At 40.2% G+C, this 18,476-nt stretch overlaps 1 protein-coding gene across 11 annotated transcripts in view; it reads left to right on the forward strand.

The window, feature by feature from the left end:
• celf5a (cugbp, Elav-like family member 5a) overlaps positions 1 to 18,476 on the forward strand; it is a 190,106-nt gene that overhangs the window by 87,907 nt on the left and 83,723 nt on the right. For all 11 annotated transcript variants that reach the window (XM_017407253.3, XM_017407252.3, XM_017407258.3 and 8 more), the window contains exon 3: positions 16,968 to 17,016. In XM_017407253.3, the coding sequence (XP_017262742.1) occupies positions 16,968 to 17,016 (49 nt within the window). The remainder of the gene's footprint in view (positions 1 to 16,967; positions 17,017 to 18,476) is intronic.

The following is an 18,476-nucleotide window of genomic DNA, read 5'->3' on the forward strand; positions in this document are numbered from 1 at the left end:
ATGGGGTCATTTACATATAAATGAAAGTTGCCGATCACACGCTGCTGACCCCATTTATTTTAGCGGACAGACAGACGGGCAGGCAAGGCAAGCGCCAGCGAGTTGCCGAATTACTCCAAATTACCGCATTTCCATCTCCACATCAGGCCTGTCAGGCCTGCAACCATCGTCCCAGCAGTTATTTTTCTCTCTCTTTCCCCTGCTTCTTCCACAACCCACCACCAGGAGTGACTCTAATTGGCAGTGTTGAATTTAAAGGACCTGCCAGTGGCTGAGGCTGTCACCACCCAGGACAGTGCAGCAAAGAAACAACATAGCCAGTATATCACAGTGTGCCAAAGCAGCAACACGAAGAACAACAAAGACAGGTTACTACAGCACACAAACTTTGCACATTCAGTTTTACCATCCGACATCACACATTGCAGCACTGCTCCTGGAACAAGTCTGCTAAAAACACAGACTTGTGTCAGATGTTGCACCTGTGCCTTGCTCCTTTATCCACTTTTTTTTTGTTTCTTCTATTATATTTGTTATTTTCTGACCTGTTTCTTGGTAATAAAAAGTGGTTTTCAATTTGTTCTTCGTCCAAGCTTCTCTTGCTCACTTGTGTTTTCTTCCCACATCACATTCCCATGCCATGAGTTAGCGTGAGCATCTGGACGTGAATTCCGAGCCATATGTCCTATTAGCATCTTCATCTCACTCCTTCCTTACACGTGCAGCCGCTCACATGTTCCCACACATGCATGAACACTTGTCCGAGTACCACAGAACTCTAGATCTCGAGGTTTTACATGACAGATTAGTGCTACAGGCCTGCGTGATCTTAATGTGACAGCTGTGTCCTTTTCCAGGCAGCAGCTCACTCACGCTGTCACACACTGAATATCTCTGCACAGAACGCACCACTATTTCCCTCAATTCTTAAAAAGAGAGTGATGAACCCTCCCAGGGGAAGGCAGCAAAGCTAGTGCTGTAGCAGTATTATTTAGCTGGTAAAGCAGCCTTTTTCTCTACCTATTTGTCTCTCCCTTGTCTCATTCTTGGCTAACCAACCACATGCCCTTATTAGTTCATTAAAAGGAGTCCGCTGCCGCCTGACTTAGGTATAAGCAAGGGGAAAAGAAAGAAAGGAGGAAAAGAAAGGGGAAGAGTAAAGACACCTCTCTCTAATTACTTGAGATTGATGTATCCAATGAACATCCTGGTAATCAGTGTTGTTTTTATTTGTGCAATGGCAGGACAGGGATCACAGGCAGGCTGACCCACTGTGATCATTAACAGTATTAATGCAGGCAGAAACACCAGCAACTCCTCTCTGCTTGCCTGCTCTGGAAACGAGTGTCACTGTGTTAGTTTGTCGATGGATACATGCGAGTGCCTTAGTTTATGTTCAAATTTGTTTACATCAGTGAGGACTGAAATTAGTCACCCATCCAAACCCATCTGAAATCACTTATTAAGATGGATGTTAGTCTACACAGGATCACTCCAGAGGGGAGCTCATGCACTTGCTGACTGTGTAACTATTAATAGATGCTGCTAAGACTTTGTGCCTGTTAGAGATGTATAAGTTTTATTTTCATTCAACACCTGACAATCTTTATTTTGTTACTTGCTGTGTTAAATACAATGTCAAATGTCTAAAAATGGACCACACAGTTCACTGAGCTTTGCTGCAGCCTGTCCCGATACGTGGAGAGTCGATCGGACCCAAAATGCAGACAGACAAGGTGGAACTCAAACGTAAACAAATTTATTTACAAAAGGAAAACAAAGGGCTGATGAGGCAGCAACTAAACTAAATAACAAAACAGGATTCCAAAACCATGATGGGTGAGACATGACAAGAAACCAGGAAGCTCAAGAGAGAAACACAATGAACCAGTGACAAGTGGGGAAATGATCAGGTTTTAAAAGCTGCAGGAAATTAGGATAAGTGGGCACAGGTGAGTGATTACAAACTCAGGGCAGGTGTAGATGGGCGTAGCAGGGTAACAAACGATTGACTGAGGAGAAGAGAGTATGACAAGAGCACAGAGAGCAAAGAACCAACTGACAAAGCAAAATACATGAACCAAATAACAGAATTAAGTAAACAATAAACTCAACACAAAAAACACAGCTATGACAAAGTTGTGATATTTTTATGCTGACAGAGTTAAAAATTTGCAAATCATCAGTAAAAGTAAAACCACAATCAAAGAGAGGACATATAATACCTTCAAGGAGTTCAGGATCGACCCCAGGGTCTACTCCCAGTGGGTGTATTGAAAACCTCTAGAGGAAGAAGACCAGGGAGCATCCTTTTTAAATGCCTGAGCCACCTTGATTGTCTCCTTTCAATATGGAGGAGCAGCAGCTTTACTCCAAGCTCCTACTGGATAACAGAGCTCCTCACCTTATCTCTATGGCTGCTATCTGATATCTGTCATTTTTGGTCATGATCCATGCCTCATGACTATAGGTGAAGGTTGAAACTTTGACAGAATTTTGCCTTTCAGATCAGCTCCCTCTGCACTATGATATACCAGTGCAACAACCTCATTGCTGCAGACAAGGCCCCAAAGATTTAATTGTTTTAGATGGAAGAAATTTGCTTCTAAATTCCTTTGACTAGCTGTTAGTTTGATTCTTTCATGATCATTGCTCATTGAGTAGCCAAACCGATATTGCTATGACTGTTGTGTGCCGCAGGATAGACACTGACTTCTAAAAACGTCTTCACAAAACCCCATTGAAAAAAACGAAACAAAAACCAAACTATCCCTTTAACTGCCTATTACTGCCCACATCTTTTGTCCCAAGTGACAGTAAACACATTAGTTCTTGTTGTACCATGATACTGTAGTAGTTCATGGATTTGGTCATGGAAAAATGAGGGGCAGAGTGTAATGGAGGCAGTCACTTGAAAAGATCCTATTTCATGGTAATTAATTAATTAACATACAGTAGCTGTTTGCTGGAGGTCTCCAGGCTGCCCCCCGGCAGGCGGACATGCTAGTAAATGGCAAATGTCATGACTCCCGCTGACAGGGGAAAGAAGCTGAGCATCAGTGGGTCGATGAGTAATTAAAGTTGGTAGTAAAAATGAACTGCATGTTAACTGTTGACACAGTTTGTACATTTTCATATTATTTGCCTGACAGTATTGCCTGTCACACTGTGGGCAAGGGCCTGTAATGAATGTCTGCATGACAGATGTGATATTGATGTAAAATTTAGAGTTTTAGCCCCAGCACTAAGTTTCTGAAGTTTAAGTCTGGAGCTGAATGTTTTAGTTTGGGTTTTAACAGAAAATCAAGGAAAGAACTTGTCGCAGGCACAGCTCTGAAATCCTGCACTGGATGTGTGCAGCACACAGTTAACCAAGAGAAAAAAAGTAGAACTAACATATGCAAAGGTCTACGAACTTGCTTCATTTTCATCAGGAGCTCTTAAGACTCTCTCTGACATATTGCCTCTGGTGACTAAGAGTTCCCCTCCACGCACTGCTCACTCGTGCATCTGCATGTACACGTGTGTGAATGTATGAAGCTTAACAAACGCTGCAGCCTGTACTTTAAGTGGAGCACATAGAATGATTTGTGAAATGAGTCATGGGCTTCACTGCTATGCACTGTGCCGGGGTGTGTGTGATCTTAATGAAGGCTTTAAATTTCAACTGTATCTTTGAACTAAAAGGGAGAAGAAGAAGATTTTTAAAAATGCAAAAAGAGGGAAAGCATTAGCTTTAATCAAGTTTCAGAGGGAGAGCTAGATTGTAAAGATGCAAAGAGCTTGAACATAAGTTAGATAAAGTTAAAATGAAAAGTTGCACAGACTATTTCTAACAAATGAATAATTTTCTAATTATATACTACTTTTATTATGCAAAATTAGACATAGTATGCTCAAAATGAACAATTTTTTTTTCATATACATGTACACAAACTTATGCACAAGTAATGCAAAACACAGAGCCCTAAAATGCATTTTATATCACCTGTCCTGCTGTCCTAGCTCACGATAACCTCTAGCAGGTCCCATGATGTAGTGTCAGCAGTGACATTGGGATTCTATTAGCAGGTTGCACGAGGCGCTGGCCCCCTGCCCTGTGGTGAGACCTACCATTGATCTGTCATGGGAGATGGCTGCTCCCCACTCTTCACTCCCATAGGGCTCAATTTGAACCTTTCTAAAAACCAGAACTGAACCCTTTGCTTGAAATCTACCTAAGGAGCGAAGAGAGCAGAGAGGCCTGGGAGCTCAAGGTCAGGCATGACATTGGTGTGCAGATAAAGACCACTGGGTATGGTAGGCACTGACCATAATGGGCACTGAAAAGTAAGGTTATTTGTTATTGATTCCCAAAAAGGGGAATCAACGGGTCTATATAATGCTGTTTATGGTTCGGCAAGGGGCTACTGTGTGTGTGTGTGTGTGTATAAGGCAGTGGATGCTGAGAGAATCTTCTGAAGGACAGAGAAAAGAAATGAAAGTCTTTCTTTTTTTTGTGGCTTGCTCTATCTTTCTATTTTCGATGAGTGGCTGGTGATCTGTTTTCCCAGCCAGCCTCATTTGTATTTTTACTGAATTACCCCGGATGCGCAACCTGAACCCACTTAAGCATGTCACTTAGCGTTTGTTGAAGTTAGCAGAGACACGGCCCTCATCAGGTTTCAATGAGGCAGGCTGTGGCTAAGTGGCCACTTGTCATGTTTATTTATTTCATTTTTCCAGATACACACATGATGCCTGTGTTTGCTGTCCAAACTGTTTAGAAAGAAACGCAACACCACAGGGACAGACGAGGGCTTCTGATAGATATATAAGCTCTAAAGATTATTCTTAAATTTTATAATGCATTTCAAAATTATGTCTCAACTTTTTTGGTGCTGTTTTTAGCTGCAAGCGGAGTATGTTTTCTTTAAATGTGTGGTGAGAATAATCTTGAATAAAATGTGTTTACAGAAACTCATGAGGTCTTTTAATCCTTTTTGCCTCCCACATTGCAATGCTTTGCTGAAGAACACAGGGATATGTATATAAATTAACAGAGCGAAAGTACAAACAGGACAGAACATTGAAATTGCCCCCACGGTGGTTTTTGTCCGTACAGTGGCAGTGAGACACTTCCTGGTGCTGCTCCATTTTATATGTATGAAAATCTCTCCCAGATCCATGATATTCATTATAGATGAGGGCTCCCCGTTCTGCACTCAAGTCACTGGAGCAGAATTTTCCATGATACGCACCCCCACCATTGCCACCCCTGCTGCTGCCCACTCCTCTCCTCCGTCTTCGCTTGTTTCTCAATCCGTTTATTTCTCCTTCCATGTGCCCTCCCATTGGAGCACTGTTTCATCGCTCCTCAGCTCCCTTTCATCCTCCATTCAGCCCTTTGGTCTCTTATCATCCCATCCCTCTCTAAGTCAAACCGTTACTTCCACACATCTGCCCTTCCTTTTATTTTATTTTATTTTTTTACGGATTCCACACTTCCCCCACATATACCATGAGTGTTAAACATGTGACCTGAGAGGTGGGAGCCCCGCTGGGCCTCCTCCTGCAGTGCCACCATACGTTGATTTGTCTCCTCCGGTTCCATATTGATTTTGTTTTAAACAAGGGAAAAACACAAGAAGAATGAGGTGCCGGAGGTGACATAGAAAGAAAAAAAAGAAAAAAAGAAAAGAAGTAAAGAAAAAAGGGAATAAGGGGAGAGAAAAGAGGAAAAGTGGTTCTGAGGATCAAATCTATGAGTTGAATCCCTGGTGGTTCCAGGGTTTTATCAGGAGGTTACTGTACTGAGGCTGAACTCAAAAAGAAGGGGGCAGAGCAGGAGTCACAGGGAGTAGGCGAAGGGAGAGTGTGAAATCTTTTATTTAAAAATCTCTCTCTTTTTTTATTCCCAACCTTTTGCTTTGTGCCTGCTAAATGAGTTCTGGGGTTGGCTATGTGGCAAATGCATCTCATTCTACATCATGGTACGGTTCCTGCCTTAAAATGATTCTCTGCTTAGTTCAATTTAAGCTGTGTGCAGAATAATCGATCCCCCCATTAATTCTACTTAGCTGAGCTTCACAGTACAAGCCTGGGCACGACTGGTCCACCAAGGCCAGCTGTGCTGAATGGCTGACCTTTACACAGCTCCGACTGCCATTGATTTTCAGCAGGACTTATTTCATGAACTGGGGGCTGGGACAGGACACCCAGATGAAGATGAACTATGAGGCAAAATCACTTTCTTTGGCTCTTTTCATTTTCTTTACACTCCTCTCTTATTTCACTTGTTTTCTTTGCTGTCTTTGATTTAGAATAAGTACTTTGCACTTTATTGGCTGAGGTTTGTGGGTGGTAAAGTCTGAGAGCAAATAAAGTGTCCGCTGTTTGACCCCCTCTCCCATGAGTCTTGTTATTAAAGTCTTGGTGTGTATGTGTGCTTTATGTATTAGTGTCTTTATATGCATGTTTCTGTCCATGCATGAGTATTTGAGGTTAGACTCATAAGAGCTTTAGGTTGCACTCTGAGTGACACAGCCCCTTGGTATTTACAGTTTGGGAAAAAAATGCAAAGCTGGGTGTATAAAGCAGTCATTAAAGCTCTCAGGCTGCCTGTCGTCACCTCACTACATGACAAAAACAACTTCCTTCTCACAACTCCAGGGATGAGTTAAAAGAAAGAAAGAGCATTGAGCAAAATCCAAATGTAATTTCAGCAGGATTTAGTGTCGCATACTGGATGATGCTAAATCTTCAAAACTGTCAGACAAATGTGCTCAGATGAACATCATTGAAATGTATGAATTAATATATTATAAAAGTAGAGGAGAACAAGTGTAGGAGGCCTCTGAGTATGATTTAGCGAGAGTTCATTCAGAGTGCATTGAATGCCCCCCCCCCACTTCCTCCTTTCTTCCTCCCTCTCTGCTTGGTCTGCATTAGCTGTGTATCTGTGACTTTTCGCTATAAAAAACATATTTAAACTTAATACCTGCTCATGAATACATGCATGCATACAAATGTCTCTGGAAGGTGGGAGGCACGGGAAGCAAGTGAGGTTGCAGGACTGTCAAAATTGCCGCTGATAAAAACAAATGGAGGAGGATACACCTCCATGTTAGTGGTAAGAATGGTGGTGTAGACAAGTTTGTAGTATTTTTTACTACACCTCATCAAACATTGACAGACAGATGCTGCTCTGAAAATACTATTAACGCTGATATAACCCAGTGACTGCATGTCGTGTTTTCTGTGACTTAAAATTAAAATTAGACCAATTGACTGTTTTGACTATTATTGTAATTTTTTTTAATAACTAACTGTCATCAGCCAGGCCTGAGCATACTAATGCCTGGCTTTTACTGTGTGAGTTTTGGCTGTCATAAATGACCAGTACTTGTGGATGTCGTTGACATCACCGTTTCCCACTGTTTCTACAGAACATTTTGCCGTCTGTGCTGCAGACAGAATCCCTCTCATATTATGTCCCAAACCATAGCTCACTGCAGAGTAAGTGCACCCTGCAGCATCTTCTTCTCCTCAAACAGGTCAATTTTTTCCCCCTCTGAAAAAACATACGGTACACGACAAAATTTCTGTTATTCCCTCTGCGCTCAAAATGTTGACCGGTTTTAGACACAAGCACACAACACTGCCCCAAACCACATTCACTCACCCTCTCCAAACCTTACCAATGGAATAAGCCACACAAGGCCTGAGGATGCAGTGAGGAGTGGGAGTTGGCGGAGACACTTCCAATGGGTTTTCCGCTCCAGTGCTTCTTGTTCTCACTTCGTCAGAGTGTGTTTGCTGCAGATTTGGAAAAATGGCAGAGGTCAGGCCAGTGTGCTGCTTGTCTGGCCCTCAGGTTCTGTGCGGCTCAAGGTTGAGTCAGACACAGCAAGCATTTTGTGTTTACAAGACAGGCTAAAAGACAGGTCTGTCCCTTTTTCTGTGGATTTGAATGTGCTCAAATAGAGGCTGGATTTTCTCAAAGTATCAGGATGAAAGACAAGGAAACTTTCCAGCTGAGAGCTGCAGAAGTAGGAGAGTACTGAATCCAGGAATAGTTGCAGAGGACACGATGTATGTGTGCTGTGTATGAAACATGGGGTATTGATATACTGGGAATGGAGCTTGGAACAGATGGCCAGAGCAAGCTGGTTCCATGTTGATCCTGTGAGATCTGGCTCATAATCCTGCCTTTGATAGGCAAATACAAACACATCCTAGGTGACTGTGTCAAACCCAGATTTTCCCAACTTGAATCTAATCATAAAAGACAACATTGATCATTCTGCCATTAATAACAAATTTGTCATTCGATCTATCTCTGACACTGATAAGAATGGTTATTAGGACAAAGGACATTTTCCATACCACCAGAATAAATGGTAGGATTTTAGCAATGAAAAAAAATTGTAAAGGATAAAAACAAGTAAGGGAAGAACATTATTTTTGTACTTTATTGTAGAAAATTTAGCTACTCTATCATTTCTAACATAGGTTTCTATTATTTCTTCTTTTTATGTCTTTTTTCCGACACCCCATCTTCCTTCAAACCAGAGCCAACATGCTTGGGTCTGTTCCTCTTTTGCATCTATCTCTATCCTGCTCTGGGCTTCTCTTTCTTTCGCAAGCGGTGGCATACATAGTGGAGGGAAAAATGCAAGTGCCGGTGAAATTCTAATAGGCAATCATACCATACAGGACAAGGATTCCTTCTGGAGGTCCAGGGACTATTAAGGATATGTCAACTCGGCAAAGGTATGCCAAGAATTATGAGTCAGTGGGCAGGAAACTGTTCTTGGCTCCTATTGGTCAGGGCAGCGGGCCATAATCTGTCACAATCCTGGACTTGCTGTGACAGCAGCAGTAGCATTCTGGGCTCAACACAAAGGGTAAAACATGGAGCCAAATGTGTGTGTGTTTCCATGTGTACTATAAATTTCTTTATATTTAGCCGAGCACAATTAGGTTCACACAATAAGTCCAAAACTTTTTATCATTTATTAACTTCAATTGCTTATTTTCTCTAATATTTGTATGTTTTATAAATAGATTCTATCAGGCAAGTTGTCAAAGGAAGAGTATCTCTTTAATGTGCCTGAAAGTACAACAGTGAATCACTCTAATCCTAAATGCAAACAGCTAATCACTTTGCTTGTATCATTTATGTGGGTGTAATCAAAAGTGTGGAAACAAAGTCTGTTACAACCCAGGAGTTTTAAGATATTTTATTAATCACTGATGCACAGCTTAACTTGATTACAGAAGAAAAAAAAAACTTGCATGTTGGAGAAAATGGTGGTGCCAATAGATATGAGCTGTACCAAATATATATATATATATATATATATGAATATGCCAAATCATAAGTGTGGGCACTACTTAACATGAGGCAACCTGACTCATGACAGAAAAAAATGCTGTCAGACTCAGAACACAGTTGCAATATTTAGAGAAAAACTGGTAGTTTTCTAAAGCCGAGATGCAACACAACCATGTAACTTGTTGTCACAATATCATATGATACAGAACAATGTGACACAATACAATATCATACAGTAAAATACAACATACTATATTGTTCCTTTGGAGAAATTTGTTTTGCACTCAGTGCTTTCCAAGTATCTGCCCTCCCAAAAATTAACAGGGCAACATATACATATACACACACACATATACATATACATACATATATACATATATATATATATATATATATATATATATATATATATATATATATATTAAAAGATACTCTTGACCCAATTGGCCCCATAAAAGCATATTGGTCTATCTGGTATTGAATGGTAAACCACTTTTACATATATATATTTTGATATGTTGTACATAGAGAAGATATTGCATGGATAATATAGGTTTTTAGAGATTTTGGTGTTTTTAAATTTCTGTTTGAGCATTATTGGAGATGCTTCACCTACATGCTTATGATTCCATACTACTGATCTCTTACAAAGGCTATACTGGGTTTTGTATTTTTCTGCACTGCCTGTTTGAGCAGATAAATAGATAACAATCTTACAAATATTAATAACTAATTTTTGTGATATGAAAATGAACTCATATCACCTTGCCTCGGGTACAAGCTCCTGTTTGTGAATGTGGTGTTGGACATCATCACCATGCAACTCTCTGATGGTTAGACAGGCCACAGTGTTCAAAGCAAATATCAAAACCAGATAGAAATCTTGGTGTGGGTACATGAAGGCACCTTTAGGTATTAAAGTCGCCCACAAGTCTAGATCTGTTATTCTGTCATGGAACATATCCTCTGCGATTTTGTTACTTCCTGCTCCATCCGAACCCTGTGGGTCACGCATGCTGGGAAACGGCATGGTGTTGCCCTTCTGAAGCCACTGGGTTTGGTCTATTGGCTCAGTCTTATCTTTCTAAGGACAGTTCCTCAAAATGAACCGAAGAGCGTAAACTACATGAAACAGCAAGCAGAATAAGAAAGAAACAGTGTGTCTGTTTGTGTGTGTGTGCATGCATGTGTGGGAGAGAGATGTGAGCCCACCAAAAGCTTAAGCCTCCAGTGTGCTGTGCAGATAAGATTCATTAGATAGGTCGGTAAATGCAAGAGAGAGGCACACAGAGAGGGGAGTGAGATTGAGCTCGCTGCTGCTCCAGCATTTGTTGACACAGATTTACAATGAGTCTCCCACTGCTTCACGCATTACAGTAACACGCCATGTCAATAGCTCTCTGGGCTTGAAAAGCAGCAATGCCAAAGATGTCTGGGAGCGATGTCCTTCTCCTGATAACCAAAGTGTGGCTCGTAAGTAAGAAAAAAGTGGAAGGGGGGGTGGGTGTTTGAGATGGTGAAATGTTTCCTTTTGTTTCTCTGACAATCTCTACATCTTCTCCACCGTCTCCTTTTAAGTTTTCCCTCTTCTATCTCTTTCCTTTTCCTTTCTTTCCATCACTCTCTCTAACTTCTTCACTTCTGTTTCTCTTTATCTCTCAGACACCCCGCTACAAGCTCAGTTGGACAGGATTTAGACATGAGCTCAATCCCCCTATCTTCCTCCTGATGATTGCACACTGTTTCTATCACCCCCACTAGTCCACTGCACAAGTCATGTTGGACTTAGATTCTCTTCTACAATTACTTGAGAGCTAACATTCAAAAAACTGGAAGACATAATCAACTAGACCAACGAGATCGTCCCTGTGAGAGAATGACAAAGTCCATGCAAAGACTTTGGATAGTGATAAGTCAGCTCAAAAGTAGATTAGCATGATTTTAAAATGATATTCTCAGTTAATCAGTCTCTACAAATAAGAAATGAAGAGTTTGAAGAGAACCAATATACTCAAGCTACCTAAATCTCGCTGCTGAGTCATGGGGCACCACAAATGAGTTGGTTTTGATGTGTGACATTCACCTTGAAGAAATCTTGATGTGAGCTGAGTTCTGTTTCCATAATGAGGTCTGTGGCAGTCAGACAGCTGGCCAACCACTTCAATGAGTAAAACCATAATAATAGAGAGGGTTGGAAAGTCTTTTAGAAACCATTCAGTAGATGGACTTCAGGCTGTTTCTGGGAGGCAGTTTGTGCTTTGGGGGAAGAGATAAACAGAAACTTGGACGGCATTAGACAGCAGAAGGTCTAATGGTCTTAATCAGAGATGTTGTAGTGGTGCTACACATTGCACATGTTCATGAGCTAGCTGTGGCACCATTGGTAATTGGTGTATTACAAGAAACATTTAGTGTAACAGATGGACGTCAACAGTTTTGTTCCAAAAAAGACCTATTCAGCCTTTGTGAAAAAGTAACACTTGTCCAAAAGAAAGAAATAAAAGTGCCACATTTTAAGGCAGAGCATGTACTGTAACTGAGAAAACCTCTACAGAGTGCATCCTTTATACGTTTGATGCTGTGCTTTAGAAAAATCAGAACAAAAGTTCTGGTAATGTTTTATAAAGTGGAACTTTGTGTAGTCACCTATCTGATAGTGACTAGCTGAGGTCTGCAGGTGTCTTTTAGTCCATGTCAGTGCCTCAAGCTCTAAATCCTGTTGGTTCTGATAGGAATCCCAAAGCTTATAGTGGCTGCCATCTCCCAAGCACTGACTGATGCTTCTTATCAGGACCACCACACCGCTGCCGCCAGCACATTTCCACATATGGGTAAATTATAAATCATCTGCACAAACATTCCCTCATACGCGTTCAAGCACAAAGATGAACATTCAAGCACATATATTCTGTGCATTTATTCGTAAGCAGAGTAAAAACTAAAGTATAGGTTGATCACATCTTAGTGAGAAAAGCTCTTTTAGTTTGATTTATGGTATGCTGACTATTTATTGTAGGTGTGTCGCCAAGTTGAACAAACGAATCATGATGATACTTATTGTAAAACCAAACTATTATACCGTCACATATTTGTGTGAAAGTGCTGAGATTGTCCAATTAATTTAGAGTATTAAGAAATACTCAACAACCAGTTTTGAGGAAGTATTGTAAATGGGATGTTCATTTGTAATTTTATTGTTAATGAGCTATTATTTTGATTCCGACAAAGCTCCTCATAATTGTGAACCATTAAGGCTCTCCCCCCTCTCACTGTCGCTCTTGCTCTCTTTACTCTGCCATCTTCTGTCTGTATACACAGTGTAGATTTATTAGATGGAGCCGGGGCCCCCGGACAGTCACCACTCAGCACTCCCTCAGATCAATAATTGGAAATATTAATTATATCAGCTGAAATGGCCCAGTCAGATGGGGGGGTGTTTATGCTCCTGTTACCGAGCCGTGGAGCAATATGAGCTTTGATGGCCAACTAATGTGTATTAATGATCCCAGGACAAACATTACTCTATATTAAACCTGAATGAAAGCCAGAAGACATCACACATATTGTATGGCTATTAGAGGTATTTAGTTGCAGCGCCGTAAGTAAGTGCTGTTGCCTAACTGTTTTTAAAGAACTTCCTTTTCTAAGTAACAAGATTCTTAAGAACCAGAACAAGATTTATGGCATTTCAATCTAGCTACTGGGTGCCTTGTTTAAATAATACAAAAGATCAAATTGAAGACCAGAGAAGTTTGACCTGGAATGGAAAAGTACTTAGGCTTTGAAAGCACTATTGCTACTTTCTTACCAGCTTTATTGGGGTTTTCAGATTGTATAGCTTGGAACTTTGACAAATTCTTTTAAACTGTGAATTTCAGGGACACTACTAGGATGCCAACGTGCAATTAATTTCTAAAAAAACTTAAACATGTCTAATATTCCTATGCTAGTCAAGTACTGATCCAATCTAGATGTATCAAATCAACCATGGGTAGCTCAAGTAACAGAACAGCCAACATCTTAAAGATTAATGAACAGAGACAAAGCAGCTGGATATTCCAGGCCTATTGCACACTACATTATGTACTGTAGGCCTTAGGGTTTCTATCTGACCCTCCATATGAAAAAGCAGCATGGTAGTGCTAAGAGCTTTAATTCAACTGACTCGGGGCTTAACAGGGCAAATGAGGCAGCTCAATAAAAGCATATGGAACTCTAGATTTGTCAAAGCCCTCCGAGCAGCAACAGCTTGTGGAGAGGGAAATGGAGAAAGACGGAGACGCATACCAAGAAAACAAAAATTTTATTTTTTAGGATTAAGATATATCAGTTTGAAGGTTGTGAATTCAGAGGAACCTGTTTGTTTAGATGAGTCGAACAAAATCAACTCACTTTAACATTTACCTATTTATGGTCTCCAATATTCAAAAGAGCTAGTTTTATGTGCTGAAGTATTTCCAGTTCATGCAAAAAAAACCCATCCTTTTTCTAAAGGCATGTGTTCCACATCGTGCTATGCATTGCTTCAAGTAATGTTGCTTTTTAATTATAGCATATTTTTTATACAATATATTTTTATATTATGAGTTTATTTCATTTAATTTGTACCACTTTACACCCATAGTGTTTCACATGCATGGAAATTAATAAATAGTTTCACAGATTTAAATAATGTCAAAATATCTCAGGAAACCTGCACAGAAAGACAAATGTCACAGTACCGTGTTTTTTTTGTTTGTTTGTTTGTTTTAGCTACACAATATTTGTTTTCATCATATATTTAACCACTGAACTCATTCAGACACAAATGATAATTAAGATAAGACAGTTTTTTGGGCGGTTTTGTAAAACCCTAAGCACTTACAATCTAAATTAAATCAAAGCATAATTATATAAAAAGCAAGAAAACCATCCTTTAAAAAATGCTTTTCGCTTAAATCTAGGCACTGAAATCACAGGAGACCAGTACATGGCAGGGCAACAGAATATTACAGCAACAGAATATTACAGAATATTATGGCTATCAAATAAAAAGTCATTTACTTGATATTTGTTCAGAGCACATTTTCATCATTTGGCCAATTTTTAATTGATGTCTCACAAAATGCAAACAGTACATTTTAGCAGAATGTGCTGCAGGGAGGCAGGTGGTTCATTTGTACTGTAAATATACAGTGTTTGTAGAGAGCAGGTGTTTCACTTTTTCACTCTGTATTTAAAAGTGAAAGGCATGAAAGTGGACTATGGCATCATTCCGCACAGAAGCCAGCTAATCTAAGAGTTTAAAGCACGTTTATACCTTATTCTTTGTCTTTTCGTATTATTATTATTTATTTATTTATTTTTTTAACCAAACCTTTCTTTTATTTTTTTCTCTCATTTGATTCCACCTCCTCACATGGCCACTCCTTTTCATAATTACCACAAGAAAAACTCTTCCAATCAGCATTAGTTATTTTGGAAAAGAGCATTACTTGTAGTTTCAGTCAGTTCTTTGATGGAGCTCTACCCTGTAAAAAAATAAGCCCTACATTATCCATGTCAATGAATGTTTTTCTTTGCAAAGGCTCTTAAAATATACAACTTAGATTCACCTTGGTTGTGCATGTGCAAGAATGCATCTGTAAATGGACAATATTCATTTAATTTTCATTCTGTGTTCAAGGGAAATTTAACAAACCGAGAGCCATCAGCTGTGACTGTTCGTGACCATAATGCATTGCTCTCGGGCAAATAAATAGACCATTAAGCTGGCATGTTGTAGGCTGAACAGTAACTAGCTTTGGAGAGAGTTTCCTCCCACACACAAGCTCCCTGCGGAGACGGCGGAGATGGTGGAGGAGCCATAGCCATGGATTTGGACTCCTCCATCATGCATCAGAACTTAAATCAGTTTGCAGTGTAGAAGCTTCTTTAGTCTGTTTGAAATATACAGTATACAGGAAATATTCTGTGTTCCTGTGAGTGAACACAAGGTTGTAAAGTTAAATGTGAACTTGTCTCATGGATCCTTTTTTTTTCTTCCTACTTGAACAGGTTTCAGTCTTACAGGCTGCTTTGAGCACTTGTGCAGTCGTATCACAGTGGATTCTGTAATCTGGCCATACAAGCTGAGCGGAGCGGTGCGCCCTGTGGCTTGGCATTTTCATACTGTAAAATTACATAGCTCACGTTGTGCATTTAAAAGAAAGCACTTGTAGACAGGGAGCCACTCAAGAAACAAGAAGCTGAAACCTCAACCTTCACAAGAGGATCATCCTTTTTCCCACAAAGACTTAGCTGCTGCTAGTTATTATTTACTGTGGGTAAATTTATGGAATAATTCCAGCTAAGGAAGGTTACTCAGTTCCTCAAGGTGAAAATTGATACATTTAGCACTTAATGAATTGGGCCTGGGCCTTTCTCCCATACATCACCATGTTATTAAGACATTTTAAAATCCCATTATAATGTTTCTCCTTGAACATGTCATGCTTTTATTGGATTGCCCTCTCTTTAAATCTGACCTTTTCATCCCTGTTCTGGAATTGGACAGGAAAAAAAGATACAAGACAGGAAGAAGGGTCAAAACATACATATGTGGGTACAAAAATACCACGTCTGATAGCTTTTACTGGTTTGACTGGGATGCTTAGAAAAGGCAGAAGGTTTCAGGCAATAAACTGATCTTAATAGCCTCTAAAACGGTTTACGGCAAAAAGAAGTGAGTGAAGTGAAGGGTTTGTCTTGTATTTCAGTAACTGTGTTGAAAATTCGGGACACTTTCAGGCACATTTTGTTGAAATCTTGCTGAATTTTATTGTTGAATCACTTGGTTTTGAATTTAGTGATGTACAGCTTTAGTGCATACATCAGATCTGTGATCATATTGTATATTATGCTGCAGTGCACACACATACAGTACCTCACATATGTTTTCAAGTGTAAAAACAGAAAAAAAAACTATAAGTAGGAGGCATAATTTTAAAAGATGCAGCAGCCTCTTGTCAAAAACAAATTCCTGACTCAAACTTTTCCCCTGAAATAAATTGGGCCCCAAGTATGGTGAAACAGTTCAGCTTGAACAACAATAATGAAAAAAGAAGGAGGTTATATTGGGGGAGGAGGAGAGCGTGACACAAAGACTGTGATGACAGAGGCATCTAATCCAGGCAATGCCATTCTTATCAGGGTCCAGTGGATTAGAGTGAGCCTCCTAACCAGAGAATTCTTCCCCAGCCAGACACTCTCCACAGCCCAAGGGCCCGGATCAATAGGCCTGCATTGATCTCTCTTCTCCTGTGGCTGGATTCACTTTTATTAGGACTGTCTTGGCCTTTTTCACTTACACACATAGTATGTATCCCTGCTACCTCTCTTTCAGCTGCTGTGCAAACCTCCAAAATAGACATATAGAGACTACACACACACACACACAGAAATTTTACATCATTAAAATGTTGTACCTTTCAGCACCAAATCAGCATTTCTGCATCATAATGTGCTTTTTTTTATTTCATGCAAAGAAGCTTTGATCAGTATTGCAGAACTACTGTTATTTGAGTGAGACGGCATTGCTGCATTTGGTTTGTGGCTTCTTGTTGCTGCAACTACAGCTTAAATCGCCATCACTAATCTCTTCGTTGCTCTGTTTTTTTGTCTCCTCCAGATGACTCGCCCCATTCAGGTGAAACCGGCTGACAGCGAGAGTCGTGGAGGTAGTTGTCTTCTTTTCTTCATCATTTTATAGGTCCCTCCTGTCTTCCACCCTATACCAAGTGAGCCTTTCTCTTTGAGCTCACCTGTTCCAAGGCTTTAAATTATCTTTTTTTTTTCTCCAAAACTGGTACAATTTCTTAGCTGCAAAATTTGTTTACTACGTTTCATTGCAACTAAAATATTAGTTTATGAAANGGGGGGGGGTTCTCAGTTTAACTCTTATTTTGTTCCAATTATATGTATAATGGAAGCAACTTGATCGGTACAGACAAGCCAAATTGTGTCTGGTATGTATAATAAATGTGACATCAAATGCAAGCAGATTTGATGGCATCTAGATTCAAGTGCTTATCTGTAATCTTCATCATTTTTCATTTGTTACTGGTTCAAATCCTCGTGGTTTGTAGATTAATCCCTTGTAGTCTCAGGCTGCCTGTGTTTTTAAGCCTGTAATTGATTAAAGAATGTGCTATTGAAGGGATCTAGGGCTGTGATTGGCTTTCTGACTGCCCATCTCTCTCCTCTTGTTTCTTATTCCAAGTACATTATTATTTCATTGTAAATTAGATAGTGATTAGGCTTTCTCCTACAATCATATCCACACTACAGCCTTGTTAAAGCCCACACTGCTTGATCTGTAGTAAACTGTATAGACACAGAGAAAATGGAGCAGCAGCACGTAAAGCCTGCCAAACAATCAATAAATTTGCAGAGCTTTTGCCAAGATCCTCATTACTTGGCCTTAATTCTGTCGTCTTTGATCTCTCCCGTTTTTGGAGGCTTTCATTTACTTGCAGCCTATCTGCATATATGTTAATGTACTGAGAAGGCATCCTTCAAGTCAGCAACAGAGACAATGAACCTTACTGTTATTTTTCAGTACACATTTCATGTGTCACTCGGTAACAAAGCAAGAGGCTTTTTTGTCATTTAAAAGAGGCCAAATTACAAATCTGGAAGTAGAAAACAGAGGAAGGGAAAATGCAAAAATGATGCCAAATGCGTACAGCTGCCGTGCAGCACTTCAGAGGCTTTACCTCAAAACCTCTGCCTGTTTTGGGTGAATTAGGATGGCTGGCCACTTGGCCGGCTGTCAGATGCACAATCTTCAAAGGACAGCATAACCCCCTGGGATGAACGGAGGAAAGGCCAATAAAAGATCACTGTCAGTGCCCCGTGTTTGTCTTTTTCCTTTCTTTTTCTTTCTTTCTTTCTTGCTCCTACTCCTTCTTTCATTCCTTTCGTTCCTCCAGCCATTCATTTGGAGCTTTAGAGGAGCATCGAGACAAGGAAAAAGGGTCTTGCGCTGTCAAGATTGATGCCCCCTATAGCTCCATTGATTTTGCCATTGTGGTGCGGTGTGTCCACATTAACAACGACACTCAGCTGTCTCTTTACTTGGCTGTGAGTGGCCGGTTTTAAAGCTCCCAGGGCGCGATGGTCAGTGTGGGGTCCTCTC

This window comes from Kryptolebias marmoratus, linkage group LG24 (genome assembly GCF_001649575.2).
Source record: "Kryptolebias marmoratus isolate JLee-2015 linkage group LG24, ASM164957v2, whole genome shotgun sequence".
Taxonomy (NCBI): domain Eukaryota; kingdom Metazoa; phylum Chordata; class Actinopteri; order Cyprinodontiformes; family Rivulidae; genus Kryptolebias; species Kryptolebias marmoratus.